The sequence below is a fragment of the Calypte anna genome, chromosome 2, assembly GCF_003957555.1.
Source record: "Calypte anna isolate BGI_N300 chromosome 2, bCalAnn1_v1.p, whole genome shotgun sequence".
NCBI classification, from domain to species: Eukaryota; Metazoa; Chordata; class Aves; order Apodiformes; family Trochilidae; genus Calypte; species Calypte anna.
The window spans coordinates 19,988,278-20,013,786 of record NC_044245.1 but is presented as its reverse complement, the minus strand read 5'-3'; the positions used below and the strand labels follow the sequence as shown (position 1 = coordinate 20,013,786).

The 25,509-nt window shown below is 35.2% G+C and overlaps 1 protein-coding gene across 1 annotated transcript in view; it reads left to right on the top strand.

The window, feature by feature from the left end:
* Positions 1 to 25,509, top strand: part of MALRD1 (MAM and LDL receptor class A domain containing 1) — a 224,265-nt gene that overhangs the window by 145,952 nt on the left and 52,804 nt on the right. The window contains exons 30-33 of the mRNA XM_008492748.2: positions 2,931 to 3,059; positions 5,890 to 6,051; positions 10,280 to 10,437; positions 16,812 to 17,013. Of these exons, the coding sequence (XP_008490970.2) occupies positions 2,931 to 3,059; positions 5,890 to 6,051; positions 10,280 to 10,437; positions 16,812 to 17,013 (651 nt within the window). The remainder of the gene's footprint in view (positions 1 to 2,930; positions 3,060 to 5,889; positions 6,052 to 10,279; positions 10,438 to 16,811; positions 17,014 to 25,509) is intronic.

The following is a 25,509-nucleotide window of genomic DNA, read 5'->3' as shown; positions in this document are numbered from 1 at the left end:
ACTCATAGTTTGGTACCCTGCAATTTTCATGATAAAATAGAAAGGGCAAGATAATATTCTGAATGTCCTCTCTTTTTCTATGTTCAAAGGAGTTTTTAACATGTATTTTTTATTTGGTTGGCTGGGTTTTTTTGTAAATTTGTAGCTCAGCCCTCAGAACTGAGAACGTATTTTCCAATATGTTCTTCAGTACATTTTTCTGATTAAACAGAAATTTAAATTACATTCAAAGAACATTGTGTAAAAATGAAACTTCTAAGTTGCAACTTCCATATGAACTTCTTTTATTGGGGTTGTTGATGCTGACATTGTGTTTTATGGATAAAATCCCAAAAGATTTCTTGCTTTGATTTAGGTTTTGGTTGGTGCAAGTGTTTTGGTCAGAATGAATGTGTACTTTGAAAAGTCGATTTTTAATGCCACAATTATGAATAAGTGCACAGAGTATCCAGTCTGACTATGCTGTGCTTATGCTGGGATATTAATTCTGAAAGGGATTTTATTTTCATCTCTGCCAAACGATGTGGCGAAATCTCCATCATGATAAATGTAACCTGTTATCCCTACAAATGGCATATAAACAAGGTCTTTATCCAAAAGGATAAAATTTTCTGTTCTTGGTCTTTATGTCATTCACATCAGTTTTCATTATGACAATGTATAGATCACATGGCTTCCTTAGGATAAGCTAAGAAATTAATAAAATTCTGAAATGCAGGTTTCTGATATTCTTGAAGCCCTATAAAGTAGCATATTAAAAAATAAATACTGTAATTAATAGTAAGTGCTAAGCATAACAGATAAAGTGCCATAAAATTCTCTTGATTAAAGGGGAAAGGATGTAATGGTGAGGAATCATAAAGCCAAGGATTTTCAAATGTTGTTTGCCTGTATGGTGACAGAGTACCTCTTCATATGCAGTGAAATAAGATGTGAAAATTTTTGTACCCTAATAGCTCTGACATTAAATAATTTCTGTCTTTTTTCAAACCACTGAGTAGTTTAAGGAAATCACTTTATTTTCCAATGCATCATTTCCAATTTGTGGGAGAGAATAGAGATGAGGGACTCAGATTCCTCTCATAACTGCCCACTGACAAGACAGAGGGCAATAAATAAAACATTAGAAAAAAAAAAAGAGGGGGAAATTTCATCTGAATGCAAGAAAACAGTATTTTTTTATTGTGGGTGTGGTCAAACACAAGCACAGGTTGTCCAGAGATGTTGTCTAGAGCCTCCATCTATGGGTGTATTCAAAACCCAACTGGACTTGTTCCTGAACAACCGACTGTAGCAGAGGCTTCTTGAGTAGTGGGTTGACTACATAATCTTCAGACATCCCTAACAGCCTCAACTATTATTCTGTAGTTTTCCATAATTTCGTATAAGATATCTTAATGAATTTTTGGTAGAATTTTCAACCAAATGTTATCACATCATTTTGGGGGAGGTGTGAAAACTCCCTTATCAGCCACAAATTCTTCAGTTTTTTCTCAGGAACTCTACTTAACTAGGGGTATCTGCCACATGGATTCTCTGTGAAAGGAGCCATAACTATTCCTGTATTTAAGGAATTCATGGCAGTGTCTGTGGATTCCCTTGCAAATAATCAGATCAAGTTGACAGTGTAAATTAAAAACTAAAACAAGACAAATATCAATTGGAAACCAGATTTTATTCATAGAAATGCTCACGGATGTATGTATTTCAAAATATGAAAATGTATGATGCATGAAACAGTGATGTCCTGCAGAGAAAAAAACATAAAGATAATTTTTTTGAACTATCCATTCTAAATATTTGAAAAACATTTTAATGCTGTATTGTTGCTCTATTTCATATTACCTTGAGTATATTTTTATCTAAGAAAAGAAAATTTGTTCTCCTTTCATATTTTTCTTCAATGAGACTATAGTTCCTCAGTAAGATTCAGTAAGTACTTCTATTTGAGGAGAATTATACCATGACAGCAGTGAGTTGCCCTACTGAAAATATGTGCCTGCACAGGGATAAATATCAAGGTCTTCTGTCCAGAATTTGTGTAATGATATGTCACATGTTATTCATGGTTGAAGGAAAAGATGAAACCTATTACAATGAATAGAATCAAAATACATTTTCCTAAATGTCTTATTGCACAACTTGGAGCTCTAGACAGAAAAAAAAATATTAGGTTAACAGGGGTTCATCTTAAATGTTGCATTTGAAATTATCAGAACTGTTTCTATTAGTGCTAATTGAAATTTTGCATCCAGTTCACTGAACTAAAAAATAATTCATGTAGTCTAACAGTTCAGAGGTGGCTGAATCTCAACACTCTTTGGCTGTAGCTCTTTATGTGAGAGTTACTGAGTTATTCTCATTTTATGACACAATTTTCACTCACTTTCAGAGATGATAAAAAATTGATGTAAATCAGATCCTCACATTGCCATAAGAGCAAATTCTATTCAGACAACATACTGAACAGAAGTTCCTCTGAACTCTTAAAAAAAAATATTAGAAGTCCTATAAAGGCATTAAAAGCTTATTTATCAAACGAATGTTGTGTAACAGTGATTTTTCTCAGTATAAAGTATTCTTATTTTCTAAATGATGTCCTGTAATAGTAGAATGAAGCCTTTAGCCTCTCTACTTTTCAACAGCTCACAGAACCCCTCTTTTTGTGGAATGTACACAACAAATACAGTAGGGAAAGTCACATTTCTGCTGAACTGAGTCTTCCAGGCAAAATCTCCTACCCTGGAAGCCTCAGGAAAGGCCAAGGCAATGGTCTAACTTGCCTAATGCACCATTAAAAGAGTGAGATCAAATGACATCTGTCAGAAGGAGTAAATCAGTGAATTAATGGTGTATAATGGCTAAATAAATAAAAAGAAACCAGTCTTTGATTTAATTACAATATTGATTTTAATCTCTGTTGGTTTCAGTTGGAGAGAATCCCCGGGAATGCCCTGCCCTCACTGATTTTGTGTGTAGGAATAAGAATTGCATCGAGACTTGGTTTGTCTGTGACTATAAACCAGACTGTGATGACCTAACAGATGAAGCTGACTGCAGTAAGTACCTCTGTGTAGTGATGTAATCTCCACTTGACCTATAACTTGAGATGCTGTAGCACAATTTAGGTGAATTCACACAGCAACAAGTTGTAATCATGTTGAGCTGTCAATGTTGAAGGGCGAGCAGGGGATGGTGGGTGGGGAAACATGTCCTGTGCTGTCTGGAAGGACTGTGATAGCATCAAATCTCTTTTCTTAGTCAGGTAATAGATGCAAATAAATGATCTTGAAAAGGTTTTCCAAGGCAAGGAAAAAAACCCCACAAATAAACAAATAAAAAAACCTAATATTCACTTTAAAAAGAGAGAGTGATTTCTGGTAGATGAAAAGCCTGTAGTTACATCAAAATATTTTCATCAGTCTTTAGTCTTGCTGTTGCTGCAAAATGGACAAAACATTGTTAAAAACAGAGGAGAGACACTGTAATCTGTCATACAGATTACATAGATATATTTCCAGATTTGCTATAATGTAAATGAGGCCTTGCATTTGGATGAACACGTTTTCCTTGAGCATATATCTTATAGGTAGGGATAAATACATTAATGGGCACATAATACTTTGCAGACATAGAAATCCTGCTTTTTAGTGAAAAGGAAATATGAGCTGCTTAATCAGAAAAGAGAGCAGAGGAAGCACATAGAAAGCCCTTCTCAGTTTAACCTGTCCCATCACAAGTGGTTATTTGTCTGCTATTTTCTCCTTTTCTCTGAGCTCAAAGTCTGAGCTTATTTCACATTCTACTACAGTTTTATACCAGTGCAACTCCAAAGAAGTAAATGGACCATAATCTACTCAGCAGCAATTTCTCTGGGCAGGATCTACAACAGAATCTGAATGAAATTAATTGTATCTAAGTAGGTTGGTGTAATTGGTTTTTTTTTAACTAAATGAACTTACAAAAATTACTATGCTTCATTCAGTCCAGTTAGGCAGTCTTGCAAAATTTTTATTCTCTTTCAGTAACCCACTGGAAGTACTGAGGTGAAAAAAACACACATGAAAGCAGTTTAAATTTTCATGAATTACAGCCAATTATATACTCAAATTTGATTAATAGCAAAGCTTGGTGTTGATGAACCAACTAGAAGGGTGCTTGAATTATTGAAATAAAGGCCATTTCTCAGATAAATGGAAGATTTGGCTTCTAAATAGTCTCTGCTTACCCATGAAATAAACCAGCAGGTGCAGATATGTCCAGTTACTCCATCAGCCCTATAAATACTTTTCATAAATATTTATTGATAATTGCCTTCTGAGTGCACTGTGACAATGTTAGGGTAAAATTCCTGAGTCAGATAATCCATTATGAATAATACCAATTCTAAATTAATTTAAATTACTTCGATCTTGTTAGAACTGTAGAAGAAAACTGTGCTTCTTGTTTTGATTAATGGATTCCCTCATTTGCCCTGCCTGCCTGGGGGTGTGTTTGGTGTTGGAGTCAGGCTTTATTAGGCTTACATAATGCTTGTAATGCAGTGCCAATGTGGATGCACAGTGCATTAGTGTATTTGTGTATTCCTTTTATGATTCCTGAAGGCCATGGAGTGAACAGCACTAGCACAAGCACAGAATGGTTAGCATGGGAAAGCACCTCTGGAGGCAGCCTGGTCCAGGCTCATGCTGGAGACTCTCCACTGCAATAAGTTGCCAAGGGCTGTTCCAGTTAGGTTTTGAATCTCTCCACAACTTCTGTGGGCAGTCTGCCTGGTTTTTTTCTCTTTACATCCTTCCAGCAAATATTAATATACACTGATAAAATCCCACTGAGCCTTCTCATCTCCAGGCTGAATTGTCCTAACTCAGCCTCTCCTCAAGAGAGATGCTTCCATTCCTTGTTAGAGGACAAAACGTTATATTATATCCTCCTCCTTGCATTCAGTGTGATAGAGGTTATTCACTGGATAAAAATTATTCTTCTTTTGAGATAATTGTCCCATACATTTAACCAAGGTGACACATTTTAAAAGGAAAGCTAGTCCACAGGGTTACAGTGAGTGTGCAGACGTTGGTCATATAAAACAGGTTTATGTTAATGATGTTATTTTTACAAAGAATGGCATCAGTTGTTCTTGTAGCATCAAACTAGAAAATAAGAAAAAAAAAAGATTACTAGCAGGTAATTAAATGTATTAATTTTATCTATATCTTTAACACCTAGATGAATAATCATATTTTAATGTTGCAGATCACGTCTGGAATCAAGAAACATACCTTAAATCCTCATTTCAATTTGAGCTTCTGAAATAGTCAGTCATGTCTGTTTCTAAAATGCACAACTGAATGTGATGTTTAATAATCTGGAACCTTTTTCCAGAGTCCTCTGACAGGGGTAGTCCTTGCACTCATTTAGCAATTCTGTATCTGTCTCTGCTTTATAGCTAAGGAAAAGACCTCTAGAAGCCAGATAAGAGGGTTTGATGGTATTTGATTCATCTGCACCATAGTATTTCTATAATTTTGTTGATTAATTACCTTTCCAAAGTCACCTAGGTGTATCTAGGTAGATCTAGAAATGAGAGGTTTACCAAAGATCTGAATTCAGTCCGGGTCCTAAGCACTAGAACTTCTTTCTTATCATAAGAAACTTTATGGGAATATATCTGCACTAAAGTTTAAGGCTGTTTATACCTGCTTAGGAAGCAAAAGGTGATTCTTTTCTTTGCCCTGTAACTACAACTTATTATTTATGTCAGTACACTGAACACAAGGAATTATAGCATTAGCCAAAGAGAATCCTTTCCATTACAATGTACAATGTGCTCATCATAGCCCTTTACATAAAAGAGCTGGGTTGATAATTCACTAACTGCTTTACTTTCAGGTTACTACAGAAGTACTCCTGGAAGCTGTAACTTTGAAACAAAAGACCAAGAATGGACCAGTGTATGTGGATTATCACAAGACCTAGGTGATGATTTTGACTGGAATATTAGCAACAGCACGGCCATCGGACAAGCAGGTCCTGGTACTGACCATACACCAGGTATTGGCATGTGTCCTACATCACTTTTGGAAAAATATTCACTGAATTGAAAAAAAGAAAAAAAAATCCTGTCAATTAGGGCAAGATAACAGAAAAATTTGGTGTGATCAGCTGTAGATGCAGACAAATCATAGCAAGCAGTTAACACAGTTCACAAAGTAGTTTCAACAAGCATTTAAAATGTTTGCTTTTATATTAAAATTACAATAGAGAATATGTATCACAAAAAAGGCCATTCCAAAATATATATTAAATATTTTGAAATACTAAATCTTGTAATTTTTACTATCTGTTAACTTCTAATTTTGTCTGAACAAAAAACAGTCTGGCATGGTAGCCTACTAAGAACTTTTGAAATAATTCTTTTCAGCAACACTATAGTTTTATGTTTCAAAGTGATCCTGATTATATCATTCTTTATACTTCTCTTCAGTTTGATGCATTTGTTTTGTAATTTCCTAGACAATGAGCTGATAAATGTAATGTGAAGATACTAATTAGTCGTCAGATCTGGGACACAACACACTGCTTTCTAAAGGAGTACAGCAAGTACAAGTCTACAATGATATTAAAAATTAAGGGTCTATTGAAAACTTTTAAAAAATTATAGATACAAACTTTTTAATACAATAAAAGAGATTTTATTTGGTAACGATGGGTAGCTAAGATACTCCATCAGTCTTGCTAAAAAATGCTGTAACAGTGAATCTATGCACTGCTCAGTGTCTGAAAACCTTTGAATATACAAAGGTACAAATAGCAGTTCAGCCATCCATTTCTTTCAGGTCACCTGAACACAAAGTGTAGGACTTATATTAAGCAGCACATTGACTGAGACCATCTGATCACCCTGCCTGTGCTTAGTCAGTCTCTGGAAATCTTTTTATGTTGCAGATATTTTTATAGGCAATTCCATGAAGGCATCAGCTTTGGTTTTTGCACCTGGATAAAACATTAGGATATCTTGCTAACCATCAGCCAATTGATGTTTTTCTGAGAACCCAGCTCAGCCTGTTACTGAGTCACCAGCTCTGCATATTTCTCACCAATCACTGTGTTTTCTTCATTCCTCAGAAGTCTTTGAATTCAAATGAAATCTCTGTATGTTGTGTGTTAGGCCATAATACCTGTGGTTTCTTTAAGTGTAACTGAAGTATGAATAGAAAACATTGTACCAATGCTGGTAGAAGGTGGTCATCTGACTAATAGGGATGAAGAAAAAGCAGTGGTTTTTTGATGGACTTGGCCTGCCCAGTCTCCTGAGCTGGAGAACCTTGAATGTTGGAACAGTGACTTTCCATTTGTGGTCACTAAAATTGTAAGGGACCAGCTGTATCTTCTGAATGAGTTGAAGGCACCATTAGCAAACTTGCTGATACAAAATTGAGAGGTGCTTGCCCAGATAATTGGCAAGTAGTTAAAAAACTGGGTAATTTTCCAAACACATTTGCTCTGATTCTATTTTCCTTTTGCTTCACTTTTTATTAACTTTGTTTTCCTTAAAATTGCTGGGTAATTTCATAGAAGCAAAGAAACAACTAAATGAGAGAAACTAAAATACAAAAGCACACGAGGTCTCTTTAGACAGCCAAGGACTACTGATTGTTTTGTAATCACACTGCATCAAAGGAACAGAAAGAAAACAAGCTAGAGATGATTTGCAAGGAACAGCTTGCCTGGGACAACTGCAATAGTTTCTCCTTCTACCTGTCTGTTCTGTCCTGCTCCAAGAGGAGAGAACTTCCACATTTACAGTCTGTAATAGCAACATAAACTAGTATGGATGTCTCCTTTCTCTAAAAATAAAACCTGTGATTTGTGCCAGATAAGTAGTTCCTTCTTGATCTGTTGAGCAATTCCTGCAGAAGTTGCAGAATAATCTAAAGGAAAGGGGAAGATAAATGAGTAGGACAGAAATGGTTACAGCCACCTAATAATGACTCTGATAAAACACCAAAAAAGAGTCAAAACCTGGAGAATTGGTAACAAATCTGAGAGATGAACAGTGGACATTTTGGTATTTCTACATTTAATACTGATTATTCTTTGCTGATTGGCTAGAAATTAAAACATGGTTTCTAACCATTAAATCTTCAGGAAGGGAAAAGTAAGCACTTCTCAAATAGCTATTGGTACATTTATGATGGGAATTAATATTCCATTCAAATTTACAAAAATATCCTTTTACATTTATATTATATAATTTATAATTATGGTTTGCTGTGTGCATAATACAGATAGCTGTAATTGCCTATCAATACATTTCATTTTCCTAATTATCAACAAGTATTCTTCCAGTAGTACATCAGCAATATGTTGTAAAGGCAGATTGGCACAACTTTGTGTGGAGGGAAACTACACTGGTTAATATGCCTTATTTTGTTTCATCTAGCATAACTTAAAATGACATTACAATTTCAGATGGATAGAAATGTTCATTTGAAAAAAATTTGCATCAGTTCAACTAAATTAACTTATTGCATTGATACAGTCTCTGAGATAATATAAGGCTCGTGATTTGGAAACAAATCATTTTAAGGATAAATATCAGCTATGTTTCACCTGTTTAACTTTCTACAATCTGAACAGTGTGTGGCTTATGCAAGTCTCAAATTTTAATATCTTCCCTCTATACATCCTCCTCAAGTTGTTCTCTCTTGCTCTAAAACAGGGCACTTTAAAGGTCTCACCACTACATCCATAAGGTATTCAAATATCCAGATGATGTAGCTGATCCAGTCCAGAGCATATAAAACTCAAAAACTTGAGACAAATTCAAAGACAAACTTGTTTAACTTTTGGGATTTTTGATATATCATTTTGCTAAATGTCTTATATTATGTACCAAGGAGCCAGGTACCCTGTTCTTCCAGTTTCCTGGTCAATATGCAACCATATTGGACCATTCTATTTATGCAGAATACAGTATAACTGTGTTGTCATAATATTTCAAATACTTTTTTTTCTCTCCTGAGAAAATTTATATGTTTCTTGGAATTCCTGGACACATAGCATGGTATCACCTGAAAATATCCTCTCAAATATGAATTCTTCAAAGACAGAGAACAAATCTGGAAAGATGACAGAACCACATCCCCAGTCAAAACTGAAGAAAGCACTGCAATACAATTGCAAACACTTGATCTGGTTATAATGAAGGGAAATTCAGTCTTTTACAACAGGACAAACTGGGGCTGAAACTTTCTTTGGACTAGTTCAGCTACCCCAAAACAGGTACTAACTCTGATCTTCAGTTGGTGATTCTTCTGAATTTAGGAAGAAATCATCTGCTAAGGATTTCTCTGTATTGCTGCTAGGGACAGACTCAACAGGTGCCCCTCCTCTGTGAGAAATCTCTTAATCACAGAAGGTTTTGTCATACTCTTTTCTCCATGTAGGACAAAATCTTGATTTTTTTTATAGTAGATGGAATTATAGTGATGACAAAGAGGCTACTACTACTTAATAAAATAAATAAATAGATAAAAACATTTAAAAAACACTAAAAAACCTACCAACCAAAAAAACCCCAAAAACCACATACAGAGAAGAATTAATATTATGAATATTATTATTGTTATTGTAATTACTATTATTACTAGTAGTAATAGCATTACTACTAGTAATAATAATACCCTAAAAGTCAGCAACATTATTTCCTTATCCAGCCATTTGTTTTTGGTGGTATGTTGTGACAGACCCCTTTTGGAGAGGGACAGCTTTTTCTGCTTGGAACTGAACAATGTGTTCTTGTTTATGCTACCTTAGAGTTTTTCAACAGCAGCTGAACAATAGGAAATGTGGATACTGTGGCTCACAAACAAGCCTCAGGGCTTCAGTGTTTTCTCTATTGCCATGCTACATGACAAGAGATATTCCTGGGTAAGAGCTCTTAGCAAAGATGCTTTTGACTCTTGCAATGTCAGCCTTTAGTCTGATCCTTGGAATCTGTGAGTGAATATTTGTGGCTGCAATATGTTTTAAAATTTTTATTCAAATAAAAATGAAGTATAAGATAAAAAAGATGAATGAACTCTTAAGAAGCTTACATTAATATTTTCTGTAGAAAAGCACAAATACACAAAGTATTAACATGAAAGGTCTTTGTTAACCAAGGTAGGGTATGCATATATGTGGTAAAAGATACCAATATCTGTGTAAAAATCTTTTTACTCTGAAGTATAAATTAAAATTGAAAAACTGCATTTTTTTTAATCTTTCTATTAAGGTAAAGGACAGCATTTTTTGTATGTAAACTCATCTGCCCAGAAAGAAGGAAACAGAGCAAGGATAATTACTACGAAATTCTTCCCAGCTAGCCTTGGGGTCTGTAGGGTTCGATTCTGGTTCTGGATGTTTGCTTCTAGGCAAACAGGAGTCTTAAAGGTAAGAGAAAAAGCACTTCTACTACATCATGACATAGTAATATCTGCTTTAGGAGTATTTGCATTTCTTTATCTAGAATCATAAAAAACTCAGAGCTTGTATTAACAGTACCTTATTACAGCTTTAGTTCATTTACACCTATATACAAAAATTTTGCTGATAAGATCAAGTGACATTTCTGATTTAGCTTTAATTCCACTTGAAGTCCTTTTACTACACATGTAAGAATTACTACCGTACTTAAACCTACCAAATATCAACACAGTTGTGCTCTGCACATTTCACTCTTTAATATAAACTAGAGGCAGTTTCCAATGTTTAGAGCAAAAACAAGATGTGGCTTAAAATAAAAGTTTTAAATGTGTTGATGTCACCATGCAGAGAGGGGGTTTGATTAAAAACAAAACCAAACCAAAAAAAAAAACACAACAAAGCACAACAACCTGGAAATAAGGCATTTAACTATGTTACTATTTATAGCTCAAACTTCCAGGAAAATGCCTTCTTGCTCTTTGGCAAACAATTTATTTCACGTGGCTTAATAAATATGTCACAGTGCTTTTTTCAGAGGTATGAGCAAGACTCCTGTCTGTGGCAGTTTTTTAAATTTTGACAATACACGTTATGTCAGTTTTACTACATGTGACACAGTATAAAAATTTGCATATACTATCAATCTTCTGAACTAAATATGTTAAAAGTGAGCAAGAATATTGTTTTTACTATTTGACCAGGAATTAAGTCAGAAAGTTTATACCACTGTTTTTTAAATTCATCCTGTTTGTCTTTGGTCTGGTTCTCCACTGTAAAGAGCAATGATAGCACAGTTGTATAGGATTATGGTGCAGTTCAGGCTGGAAGGGACTCAGTAGGTATCTAGTTGAATCTCCTACCCCAGGCAGTCAGCTACAAGATCACAGTTGGTGGCTTGGAATTTACCCGGTCTTGAAAACTTCCACAAATGGAGACTACTCAACCTCTCTGGGCAATTTGTACCACTACTTGGCTGTCCAGAAAGCAAAGGCTTCTTCTTGTATTAAGCAAAAGAATAAAGCTACTTTTTATGACACATCTGTTTATCTACTTTTAAGTAATTTTTTTCAGGATAGGGTATGCATCTCAATTTTGTTCCCAGCATTTAGTTCAGGGATACCCTGAGTATTGCTATAAACTTAATTAATATAGTAAAGAGAAAAAAACCTCTCATAAGTGAAGATAGTATGAGCAGCAGACAGTTTCCAAACAGACTTTAAATGAGTTTGAATAATGTTGTTTCAACATTTCTTTCTATTCAGTGAATATAAATGATCAAAATGTATTCTTCACGAAGTTATTTCAGTTAATTAAGTTAAATTTTTAAGTTTTTTTTTAATTGCAATTTTGCATTTTTATTATCTGAATATAGCTTTTCAAATACTCTACAACGTCTTCAATCCATTCTTTCCAGCTTACATTATTTATCCTTCCACATACACAAAGTTTGCACATTCAGATTAACAAAGCAAAACAGTAAATAAAGGTTGAGGTCAGTTCCTAATTAAATTGAATTTTAAAATAAAGAGCAATAACTTTTTGTACCTGCTGGTAACTGAAATACAGTGAGATTATCCATTTGTTTAAATTCAAGTATTCTGGATGTTACAGCATGCAAAATTGCAGATTTAATTTTATTTAATTTGAATATTTTTCAAGGAGCTTCTGCAGTTTTTCAAGCATCATAGAACACTTAGGCCACATGCATCTACTTATCCATTAATTCTAACTGTGAGTCAGTAGGAAGAGAGCCAAATGGAGCCTGCTTTTTTAAATTTTGCTTTTCAAACTCTAATTTAATTAACTCTCATTACCTGCAATTCCATGAAGAGATTCATAAAGAAATGTCTTATGCCCACATACAAATAACATTGTCTGTTTATGTCTTTGTAACGTGTACTCTTTATGTAGAAATATAAAACAATATTCATAAGACACTGAAGTACTCAGCAAGGAATTATCATTCTATCACAGACAATTTACTCTTATGGATATTTTGCTTTTTTCTCCCAAACTACTAATCTAGTTCAGCATCAACTTTTGCTGTTATTAAATCAAGAATATAAATGTACCATAACCTTATAAATGAAAAAAATCCTAAAAGAAAGAAATTAATAACAAAATCAGCAACCCAAAACTTCAAAATCAACAGTTCAGTGAAGATTATAGCATTTGTGGTGAAAAAAGTCAAACTCTAATAGTCTGCATAATGTGTTCAAATAGAGTAACATCTGTACAAAAGCTGAAAAGCTCTGAAATGCAGCCATCTGATCAAGTCTGAATTAAAAGGACTGAAGAGAGAGAACATACTGATATGTTTGATTAAATTTACATACAGGGAATCTGTAAAAAAAAGAAAGATAAAAATGTTGGATGTCTTGATACAGGAAGTAGATGTGGTAGAACTACACAAAATAATGTGAAATTATAAGAGTAATCTTATTTTTACCCAGAAAAGGAACTGAGAAATGAGAAAAAGGGAATTAAAAGGGTTTCTCTTCTGAATTCACAATGCACATTTTAATTGCAGAATTCTATTGTCATAAATTCTGTAATTTGTTCACAGGGAAACCAGAAGCATAGGCTATTATTATCTTTAAAAAGGACACAATGTTTACAGCAGCTCTTGCATTGACATAGAGTTCATGCTGCTTAAAAGGGATCTGAATACTGCTGCTTCAGGACATAAGTCAACTATTAGCCAACGGGAGAAAAAAAGATATTTAGTATGAATAAGTACAAAACCACCACGTTTCCCTGGGAGTGTATGGTAAAAGCCTTTGAGAGGACTTTTATTCAACATTAAATACATGACTTTGTAATATAATAATATATCAATTAATCTGCTCAGAACAAGAATAACTATATTCATATATATATATATATATAGTATATATGAATATAAACCATGTCTACTTCATTATTCTGCACATGTGAATTTTATACATTTCTCTTTACATTTTTATGACTGTTTAGTTGCATTTAATGGAGGAGAAGTTTCAGCAAGAAATGGCAGTGATTTTCACATCTGTCTCATACCTGTGGGGATTCTTTTGGTCATCTGTCAGATAGAAAGCATTCAGATATAAATCTTCAGCATTCTGTCTTTGTTTACTACAGAATTTGTCATACAATTGAAAATGAAAAAAAAAATTAATTTATTGAGATAGTTTGATTTTTATATATCAGGTCAGTTTTTTAAAAAATTACTAAATTTTCAAAATCATGTTTAAAGAAACAAAGAGAAAAGAAGTAGATAACTTTTTTAAGTGCTTCTCTACTGTGACAGTGAATTGTGATACAGGTTTGCTATTCTGATTTGTGGGCTTTAGAGAAACAATTTCAGTCTGCCTCTGGTGTAGCTTCAGCCCCAAGAAGGCATTCAGTGATGACTGCCAAGGAATGTGAGAAGCTGAAAGGCATGATCTTGAGGATGTATAGCAGAAAAATTAATATCCTTATTCATTGGAGTCAGCTGTAAGTTTGCTCAGCCTCTGGTGCCCAGTGAAAGGAAAATACAGGTTGTCTTTCACCATTTTTTCCTTTTCCTTTGGGAATGATGGGTGAATATGCCTCTTATTGTGCATCCTTCAGAACTACATTTTATTCCTGGTTATTAGTTTATTAACTTTCCAGATGGAACATAGTACCTTCCAGCATGACAGCTGTTAGTGTCAGGCAAGATCAGGAAGATAATACGTTGACTTGAAAAGTTAGCAGGAGGGTACAGGATGGTCACATGAGCTGTAGCTGCTGGTGACTGAGTAGAAAACAGTTTACATTTCATGTCTTTTGTGACAAACACTTTCCCAATCCCCAAATGGCAAAGAAGTTGCAAAAACAATTCAGGAGTTTCTGACACACAGGACATGCTGTGGAGAATTAGAACTGAGTCAGGATTTTAAGGCGGGCAAATAGACTGAAAGCTCACACATAGACTGCAAGTGAACTAGCTGGCAAAGGCACCTTGGAGAAAGACCAGGAACCAAGTATAAAAGCTTCACTCATGCATTCATCTCATGCATATTTTATGCTAAATTCTTCTTTAAATTGCCATAAGGTGTGTATCGGGTATCTTCACTCCTAAGCTTTTCAGTCTGCAGTGACTGAAGCGATAGCTTTATTTCTGTCAGTTCCTATTCTCTGTGATTTAGGTAGTGTCTAGAAATGGTATCTGCACAGAATGAGGAATAGAAAGATATGGTGACTAGCTAGTACAACATGTGATTGTCACTTTTAAATTAAAATTATGAGATTTAACTCACAGCTAGGTTGGTATTAGCAGGAGCACAATCTCCCCAGACTGATAGATCCAAAATTTTTCAATGGGACTCCACTAAAGGATTTTTTTTCAATATGTGCTATGTAGTGGGATTCATCTCGCTAGCTTTTTCCTCTTTCACATGTTAAATCTTACCCACTACCAGGCCAGCTTGTACACATTTCATAGGATATTTAGGGAGGTGTTGGAGGCTGTGGAGGCACTGAGTACCACACAGCTGCAGTTCTCCAGGACTCTAGGGAGAGCATATCCATGAGAATTTCCTCTAACTTTCATATGCCATATATATTTACACAGGCTAGCAAAACATATTTACTGACCCAGAAGATGATTCAATTCTCAGTGACCTGAGTAAACTCAAAGAATACAGTATTACATCTTATAACTCTTACTTCTGTGGGTACAGTCTCTGAGAGAATAAGATCTGTTTCCTATGCTAAAGAATAGATTCCTTGGGCTTCCCATTTTTCTGAACTACATTTTAATCTTCTTTGACTTAGTATATATTTTTGATTATGTGTGTTTATTTTAGCAATTTCCTAGCATAGTTATGGGTAGAAAAAAATGGAGAAATAAAGCAAAAATTTCAGAAATACTTCAGCATGAAATGGGATTTTCCCAGGACTTTTCATGAGAAATAGAGATGGGATTTCTCCTGAGGTTTTCTCTGTACCAGTTTAGAGGTTTACACTAAATGCTGTCACTTTCCATAGGTTACAGTAACAGCTGAGACCACACTAACATTATTGTGTGCTGTAAAATTCTAAATCACTGAGATGATCTTTGTATTTCATGATTTGTAAAATAGTAAATGGTTCTAATAACACACACAGGGTTCAATCAGCTATCCTTTTAGCCCAGCAAGGTGTGTACTTTCAAGAAGAAAGTGACACTGAATATTGCTGTAACTGAGCATCCATCTTGAAAAACTTAGGTCTTTATTTGGATTACTCTATGTGAGTTTTCTTGATCCTCCTCTCCTCCAAAAAATGAAATAATTTGCAAGAGTGTTTAGGCATCAAAAGTATTTTAACCAATACATCAACCACTTAAGTGTGTGATTCATGGTGCCATTCGAGTTCTTAGTTTCCTTGACCCACCAAGTTGGGTAAGAAAGGCAAGTTATGTAATTATACAGACTGATACTATGGGGTAAGTTTACAACTTTCTTGGGAACATAGAACATGGTCTCATGGGTCACTGGCAAATTAGTTGATGGGTTTAAGAGAGGTATGGTGTTAAAAGAGATGTGGAAAGGATAAAGGTTAAAATATTCAGGCCCTGTAAGAAATAGTTATGATCTAGAATGGCTTTATTATGGTTGTGTTTGTTATTCCAGTTCTTTCTCATTATTTCTGACCTGTTCTAGACTGTATAAGAATTTTGGGCACCAGAATGGAAAGAGCAGCTACCTGCATAAATGCCAGAATTTCCTGTATTTGACATTAATTCATCAGCTGTGTTTTAACTGTGAATTCATAAACTGTCATTATTATTGCTTTCACTATTTGATGAGTTTATTTCTTTTTTTTTTTTTTTCTTTAACCTGTGGTACTGCAAAATGTGCTTGAGCTCCTTTACTGCAACTGTCTGAAATATTGTATTATAAACTACTTATACCAGATGACAGACCTAAATACACAATATATCTCTAAAACCTTCACACAGTCTATCAGCTATAAGGAGTTCACCTTTCAGAGATGAAAGGATAGCTCAAGATCCTTCTCAGTTCTTTCTTCAATGTTTAGAGTGCTTTGGGGTTAGGTTGTTTCTCATTAGCTTCTAATGTTTGCAGATTTTCCAATTAGTATTACCAGTTATCTTTATTTCATTTGGGTTTTGTATTAACTTATTTGCAGCTGAATTAACATTAGAAAAAGTATTCAATAAACAATTGGTCATCACCAATAAGCTGTGGGTTTAACCATACATAAAAGGGCAGGTTCTTCTCAGGCCAGAATCTGTACTACTGGGCTTCAGTTTTGTTTCTCTGGCTAGCCCAGCTCCTCTGTTGCTGAATGCTGACTGAGTTGCTGCTCTTGGGTTTCATTGTCAACAGGTATACACAGCTGAAGAACACGGGATGGATATTCTTATGTGGTCTTCTAGTAGAAATGAAGAAAACAAATGGATGTATGCAAATGTGGTCCTCTCCAGTAACAGCCCTTTCAGAGTTGTCTTCGAAGCTGAAGTGGGGTGGAGTAAACCCATCGAATTTGCTCTTGATGATATTTCTTTTACCCCAGAATGCACTGATGGAGGTATGTCACTACAAAAATATTTACAATATGTGGGTTTTTTTAGGAAAATTGTGACATCTTATACTTTGATGTAAATCAGTGGTACAAAATAAGGACTTTTTTTCCCAGATATTATTGTAATACATCTATGCTTTTACTTCATTCAAAAAATGTGTAACAGAAACGAGCACAGCACAATCATGCAAAGTTCATGTTTTTCAAGAGAAAGAAAAATGTGGAAAGATCAAATTTGTCATGGATCCACATGGCAATTTTTGAGCAAGAACATATTCCTTTAACAGAAACTGTGAGAAAATTTACCTACTCCACTGCCAGCCCTGCTTTGCGTTTTGCTCATCATGTTTATTCAAGGAGGTAGCTCAAAGATAAGTGTATTACCTGCGGTACAGGTTTTGTATAATGTTTTCTCTTTCAGAATATAGCTTTGACACTGCAGATCTTTTTCATCTCTCCGTATTATTGTTTTTCAGCTTGTCTTTAATTACTTTGGGTTTCCTGAGGCAACGTGTTCTACACAAAAGCAATCACAATTTAGCTGGTTGGGAGCTCTAAGCAATAAAGCATTACCTGCAGCTCTAATTCAGCCGAGCTTTTTATTTGTTTTAAAGTACTCAGCCCTTATTAGCCAAGAGTGTTTCTACACATCCAAGAATATGTCTGCACATTTAAACAACATGTGGGCAAGCTAGTTCCTGGCCTTTTTTAGAGGTGTCTTCTAGCTGATGGTCATGCATAGAGAGAGCTGCAGTGTGAGCTGTCAGTGGTACAGGATCTAGTTTTGTTCAGAATTAACTGGTAAATTAGATGGACTTTTAACCCTTTTCAAAACCATTATTTTCTGCTGATAAAGTTGTGTGGGGATCTTATATTAAAGGAATTAGTGCGTTTTAGGGACCAAAGACTATTCAGCTCTAATAGTCTTCATTATACTTATAAGTATAATGTTATATAATTCATTATACTTATAATGTAGTAATAATAACTTGATATTTTTAAAAAATGCTTTATTTTTAATTATTATCTGATTTTTGCAAATAAAACTTATAGAACACATCTCCATTTCTAGTTTCAGATGGACCAAGGATACTGAAGAGTCAGATTTTGTACTACTACCTTTTTCATAGTATTTTCTAATTAACTGAAATAAGAGGTTTACATAAATTCTTTAAAATTCTGCTTCTTAACTGAAATCTTATCAACCAAAATTTGTTTTGTTTATGTAAATCAGAATACTATGTTTTCTCAGTCATGACTGGGGAATTTGGGTGCACAAAGTCTGTGTTATATAAATAGTGAGGTATTGCATAGCACATTTATGTATTGGGAGAGTATTCTTAAAAAACAAATACTAAATATGTTTTGTGATCTCTTCTGGAGATCAACCAAGCAAAATACTTATGATAGTGGAGATTTTCTGCTGGAAGGGTGTAAATTGCAGTACAAGGTGAGTACTCACTGCTGCTCCAGCCCTTCCATGCAGTTAAGTTATCTGTTGGCTCCATTTTAGCAACAGCTTCTTGTGAGCTTATACTTCTAAACATTATTATTTTAAGTAATTGCCTTATTGTTTGATTTATTCAGTAAGAATTGTGCTGACACTTTAAAATAAATATTTGGGCTGTATCATGGGTGTAAAGAGGAGTGCAGACATCATTTGAGGAGCCAGTATATGCTTTTCCTCCACCAATCACTCTTTCAGCAGTTCAGTATTAAGAGTACTTTGTGAAATAATAAAAAATTCAAAGGAAATAAATTAATCCAAATGTCCTTCTGTATCTTCTCTTCTACTCAACCTTCTCTTATCATTCTCTTTTTTTTTTTATTTCTTATTTTTCAGTCTATGTTTGCTTTCATAGTTTACTTCCCATAGCTGCTCAGTGCTATCTGGAGTATTTTCATTCTTTTCTTCTGCTTTGTGAATATTTTATTTTAAAGCCTTTCCTACTTTCCTGCATTTTTTCATCCATTCCTTCATTTAAAAAGCATTTTTTAAAAAGTCAGTATTACAAAAGTTCTCCCCCAGCCTACTGCAGTTTCAATTTCCACTGGACCATTTGTCTTCAGTAGAAAATATCATTATGTAAGCATAATAAGCAGAGGTAAAAGGGCAAACCAAAGAATGCAAAGTTCTCAGCACAGACAGGACATATTGTCTCTAACACTGTGTCATCTGATTTTAGTTGAACTGTGAAAAAAAAAATGCTATTTCCCAACATACTGTGGTTTGGGATTTTTCCTAATGTTGTCATAGTTCTTGACTTCACTGCACAGGTTATTAGTAGAAGGGTCATTTTTGCCATTTCAGTGCTGAAGTAGAGTAAATTTTCAGTGACTGTTGACAACTTTCATTTAGGTGAAAACTTTGATTTGATATGCTGTATCAAATCTTCCCATTCTTCTTATTCAAGTCTTCCCATTGCTCTGTACCCAAACACAAACTAGATCTCTGTAAGGTTTTATACAATTCTTACACTGAGCAAGCTTTCACTTGTCGTGAAGAAACAAATAGAAGAAGAAAATAAGAATCTGTGAATTACAGAACTGTATTTGGCTCGATATTCAAGCCCAGTCCACCACGTATTTTAAAGTTGTTTTTTTTTCAAAATGCACACAGAAGCTTCCCTCTACTCTAAAACCTAATATCCTCCTGAAATTCAATCTTCAATTTCTTTGAGTCATCATAAGATAGTAATGACAGATAGCCAGACCAATTCACGTAGATGATTTGTCCTAACTTTCTGGAAGAGCTGATATTGCAAAAATGTGCTTAGACAAAGAAAATGATATTTCAATCACAAAATTTAGCATAGGTATACTCAGAAGTTCAAGTTAGACATAGAAAGTAAGCAAAAGGTCCATCTGGCAATATTACCTTCTCCAATAGTTATGAATGCCTAGAGAAAAAATATAAGAAAAGGGGAACTAAATGTATTATTTTCCCCCAATGCTTTTCCCACTGCCATTCATTTGTAATTCAGTCTTCCTGAGCCTGACATGGAATGAGCATAATGACCCTTTGGGGTTTTCTCTCTAACTTAAAAGTTCCCATTTGAGCATATGGAAAAATTTTAATTGTCAGCAATTAAATTATATAAGGTTGCTTGTTTGAATTTAGGCTTGTCTTCATGAACAGAAAAGATGTTTAGTGCTTTCTTATTTAGGTTTTGAAAAGTATAAAAGATTTATTTAGATCTTGGTAGTTCACTCTTCTGTCTGGTGTGTAGGGTTTCTTAAAGACTTCTTCATATTGCAGTTTAAGACCTCACAAAATATGTGTGCATGACGGATCCCAACCTGTAATTCTTTCAGAGCAAAACAATTTCCATTGATTTCCATACAACAGCATAGTTAGGCTTTGTCTACTATCTATATGTAATACCATATCAAAAAGGTATGAAAGATGCACATTCAGGCTCCAAGCTGAGAAGGACAGTGTACCAAAGGGGCCAGAACTCTCTCTTCATTCAAGATGGAAGGAAATAGATTTTATCACTGACTTCTAATGCAAACTGTCTTAGATAAGTGTACTTAACAAATAGCAAAAGGAAAATATTTCCTAAGACTTTTTCCTTTAATTTTCCAGAATTGTGAATATGGAGAAAATGTCTTTAATGCTCAGATAAGTATAAAGAAAGGAGTAATAAATAAATAAATAAATCTGTGTGGATAACAAGTTAGTGGTTGCTGGTCAAATCAACCTTCTCTGACATGCTATAATTTCAGGTGCTCTTTTTAGGTATCATGTCACAGAGTCACAGAATGTCAGAGGTCGGGAGGGACCTCTGAAGAACATTAAGTCCAACCCCCTGGCCAGAGGAGGGCCAAAACTAGAGCAAGTCACTCAGAAATGCATCTTGAAATGCATCTGGGTCTTGAAAGTCTCCAGAGAAGAAGACTCCACAACCTCTCTGGGGAGCCTGTTCCAAGGCTCTGTAAGCCTTACAGTAAAGAAATTCGTCCCCATGTTGAGGTGGAACTTCCTGTGGTCTATCTTAAATCCATTGCCCCTTGTCCCATCACAGGGAACAAATGAGAAGAGGTTGTCCCTTCCTTCTTGACACCCATCCCTCATGTATTTATACACATCAATTGGATCCCCTCGGTCTTCTCTGTAGGCTAAAAAGCCTGAGGTCTCTCAGCCTTTCTCCATAAGGCAGGTATTCCAACCCCTTGATCATCCTCATAGCCCTCCATCATACTCTCTCAAGTAAATCCCTGTTCCTCTTGAACTGGGGAGCCCAAAACTGTATGCAATACTCCAGGTGAGGTCTCACTAGAGCAGAGTAGAGGTGGAGGAGAACCTCCTTCAATCTGCTGGACACACTCTTAATGCGCCCAGGACACTATTGGCCTTCTTGGCCGATTTTGGTATCTAGTTTTCAGAAACCTGTCAGTAGCCATTCTTCAGAAGTCAATCCTCTTGTGATTTCAGATTAGAAACCACAGAGCAAAGGTAATAGGCCTGGAAATACTAATTTCATAAAATCTTGGGTAGTTATTTTTTATTTGTTTTTCCTATAGCACATAATGAGGACATTTTCTCCCTACTTTATCTCTGCTTCATGGGACACACTTTTTGAATCCTGATTGTCTTTAAATCTTCCTTACTCTTCCTGATGCAGACTTCCATTTGCATCACAAAAGGATTTGTGTTCATATACAATGACCTAATCTTTAATCACATTATTGATTACTGTTTCACTCCAAGTTTTTCCAACACAGAGAAAACCCCTATGAGATATAACTGAATAGTTTGTCTTCTTCATGCACATTATTCAGACAAATCTCTGCATGTAGAATTATGAAGTGGTTTTCTATATACCACACAGCTACGGTGTCCATATATTTTGAAAATATTTAATAACTTCCTTCATATAACATTATGTTATCTATCTGGCAACTAAAAAGACAATTAAAATAGCTTCTATAATTCAAGGTATAAGATTGGAAATGCTCCAAAAACACTTCTTTTCAGTAATAAAATTAAAGCAACCTGAATCAAAACAAAAAGCAAAATATGAAACTACCAAAATGTTTCTCCTGTACAGCAAAAAATACTACAAGCCACCTAGGGAAATAAGCAAACATTCTAAAAGCCATCCATTTACAGTTAAATTTTATATGCTCTCTAACACTTCTAGTAGATTGCATTTCACTTCATCTTATAAGAAACCCATAAACACCTCTATCTAATTAAAGTACAACCCTAGATCTACAGTGGGTATTTGGGTGTCTGTAAAAAAATTAGCCAAGTGATGCAGAGAATCTTGCTGAAAAGTGTGCATGTGTGAGTGTGTGTGTGTTTGTGCATGTGAAACAATAGTGAAAAAACTCTGCAGCAGAGCAAAACTCATCTAACAAAGGCTTAGGCAGAGTCAATGATCCATCCTTGATACTCCCAGAGCCTGCGGACAGTAACTGGAATGGTTAACTGCCTGAGCTGTTAATACAAGAGTATTAGATCATGGAGAAAAACATTGTAGAGGAAGCTTAACTTTTGATTTCTTTACATTGCAGAGCCAGGGGAATAACTGCTAGCCTGTCTTCTCATGCTTGAAGTGAAGCAGAAATCTCTCTCAAGTTGAGAACTCAGGGAGTTTCTTTCCTCAAGGGCAAGATTTGTGGGGGAGCTGCTAGGGGATGCTCTTGTGAAAACAAAGGAGGGGAAGAGGAAAGCAAGGTTAGCAGTGATAGAGGACTGGCAACACTGGGGATGTATGTGCATAGTGTCTTTAGTTAATTAGTTTCTCTCTGAGACCAATCAGAATAAGATTTGGATCCTCATTGCTTGGCAGAGATAGGACATTTCTGCATTTTTAAGGAGTATAAATTATGATCCAGGGCAGAGTACCTTAGAGAGATTATTCAGGATATTTCAGTATCTTCCAGTGCACAGAGCTAGCTTGTGGTGAAGATACATTTTTTTCTGGACTTCAAAGGAAGGGGAATAGGGAATAATTTTAGGATAAGATAGTTAGACTTAATAAACTAGCATAATTAGTGACAAGTCCTGAGTGCAATGATGTAATGTATGTTTCAGTGAATATAATAATCAGTCTAAGTCTTTCTATTTATCTCTGCCTTCTTATACCTGTACAGAATGCTGATATCTTCTGATTCAAGCTGAATACTTTTTGGGAAATTAAATACTTTTGATCTATTAAAAAATATTAAAATAGTATCAGTAATATTGAACCACAAAACCCCATCTGTTTGCATCAAAAAAACCCTAAGCAAACCTCCCATCACAGAGGTGATATTCAGCCTTGCTAAATTTGTTCATAAAAATCAACATATTTCCTTGAAGGGACAGAGAGAAATAATTTTTTGAATTAAATAGTTTCATGATAGCATCTTGAGGAGAAGAAAATTCTTGTACTGTTCATTATGCAAAACTTACCTGTCTTCTCAAGAACAATATATCACAAACTCAGATTTATGTCAGAAATTATATGGAATTTTAGATAATTTTCCTCTGACCTTTTCTCAGTAGACGAAAAATCTGTACCTATAGAAGCTACCTTTTGAAGTTGAGAAATAAGAGATTTTTTTTTTCCCACCCCATCTGTAAAAATGTGCGGATTACAAGCTGGTTTTTTCTCCACTATAAAACTAAAGCTTCACATCTTCTTCAGTTTTTCATTACCCCTAATAAACAAATAAGTAAATCCACCACAGTAATGGGCATAACTAGCAATTCCTGCACTCTCCGTAGCAGAAATACAGCAACTATTTCTGCCACAGGTAGTGTGCTCCAGGCAGAAGCAGCAGTTCTCCAAGTAGAAACTATAAATCATAGCTTGATTTTACTGGCAGTAAACCTGTCTGTTTTCCATTATGTTTGTTTATAGCAAATGCTGATCATTTAAAATGAATTCTGCATAATTCTGCATAGATAGATCTAACTCTGAACTCACCCAATAAGTTCTGTTTTCATTAGTTCTGATATTTTAACAGTGCCTCTGGGATCATTTTGATTACCCTGTCCCTTACTTCAGTGTTTCCACTGATTTAAGAATTCAGCTGGCAAATCACGATTTATCTTTTTTTGGTCTTTTTTTACAAGTGTTGAAATTAACATTTTATTTTCTAGCAGAAGCTTTATTGCCAGCAATGAGGACTCATAGACAGAGTGCTAAAGTATTTCAACAACATTAGTATGGTTAATTTTTTTAACAAGGTTATTTCCTTGCAACCACTTTGAATTAGCTGATTTCATACCCTGATCATGTGTTTACTGAAGTGAAAGTAAGGAGTGCCACTTATTTCAACTTAATTAATGCACTGCTTTGGACCTTTATTTAATTTATACTCTTTTCTAATGAAAACTGTTGGATGGGGTTATTTTTGGCCTCTTTTAGCCACAGTTAATAGGTCCAGTGTTTTTATTAGATTTAGTAGGCAAATTACTTATGCAAATATATCAGAGAGATTGTTAGTTTTCCAGGGTCTGATGTAAGGCCCACTAAAATCAATGAGTCTTCCCCTTTACCTAAATGGGCTTTAGGGCAAACTCTGATACAACTGAGCTGATGCTGCATAATAGTATGTGGTAACTTTATTTCATGCTTCCTAGTGTTGACTTTAATGCCAACATCTACTAGTCTTAATTAGAATACACCACTACAGGTAATATGTAAATATAAATGGAAAACTACTGTGCAACAGAGATAATAGAATCATAAAATTGGCTGGGTTGGAAGGGATCTCAGAGATCATCAAGTCCAACCCTTGAGCCACCGTTGCAGTTGCTAGACCATGGCACTGAGTGCCACATCCAGTCTCTTTTTAAATATCTCCAGGGATGGAGAATCCACTACTTCCCTGGGCAGCCCATTCCAATGCTTGATCACCCTCTCCGTAAAGAAATTCTTTCTAATATCTAACCTAAACTTCCCCTGGCACAACTTAAGACCGTGCCCTCTTGTCTTGTTGAAAGTCTTCTGGGAAAAGAGGCCAATCCCCACCCGGCTACAGCCTCCTTTCAGGTAGTTGTAGAGAGCAATGAGATCTCCTCTGAGCCGCCTCTTCTTTAGGCTGAACAGCCCCAGCTCCCTCAGCCTCTCCTCACAGGGTCTGTGCTTGAAATCTGTGCTGTGCAGATGTAGATATCTGAACAAGAAAGGCAGAAAAGATACAGATAGCACAGGGGTGTTGTTTCATTCAAATTAAGCCTGTTCCTGGCTGAGCTAAGGACTGTGTAATACAAACATTTATTTTACATTAGCATTTGGGTAACTACAGTTGTAGGGTTTGCTGTAACTGAATCCCTGTGACTGATGGGCAAAAGGCTTACGGTGCCAACCTGGGAAGTTTGGCCGACAGTCAGGAAACAAGATCAGTGCATTCCATGGATGAGAAAGGCAGTAGTACAACAAAGCATACATGCTTAGAAAATGTTCATCAAACAGGCATAAGCATCTTATAAATCCCTATCCCACAAATATGTAATTATGTCCTCGATGATGAGCACTTATCTACATTACGCTTTTCATG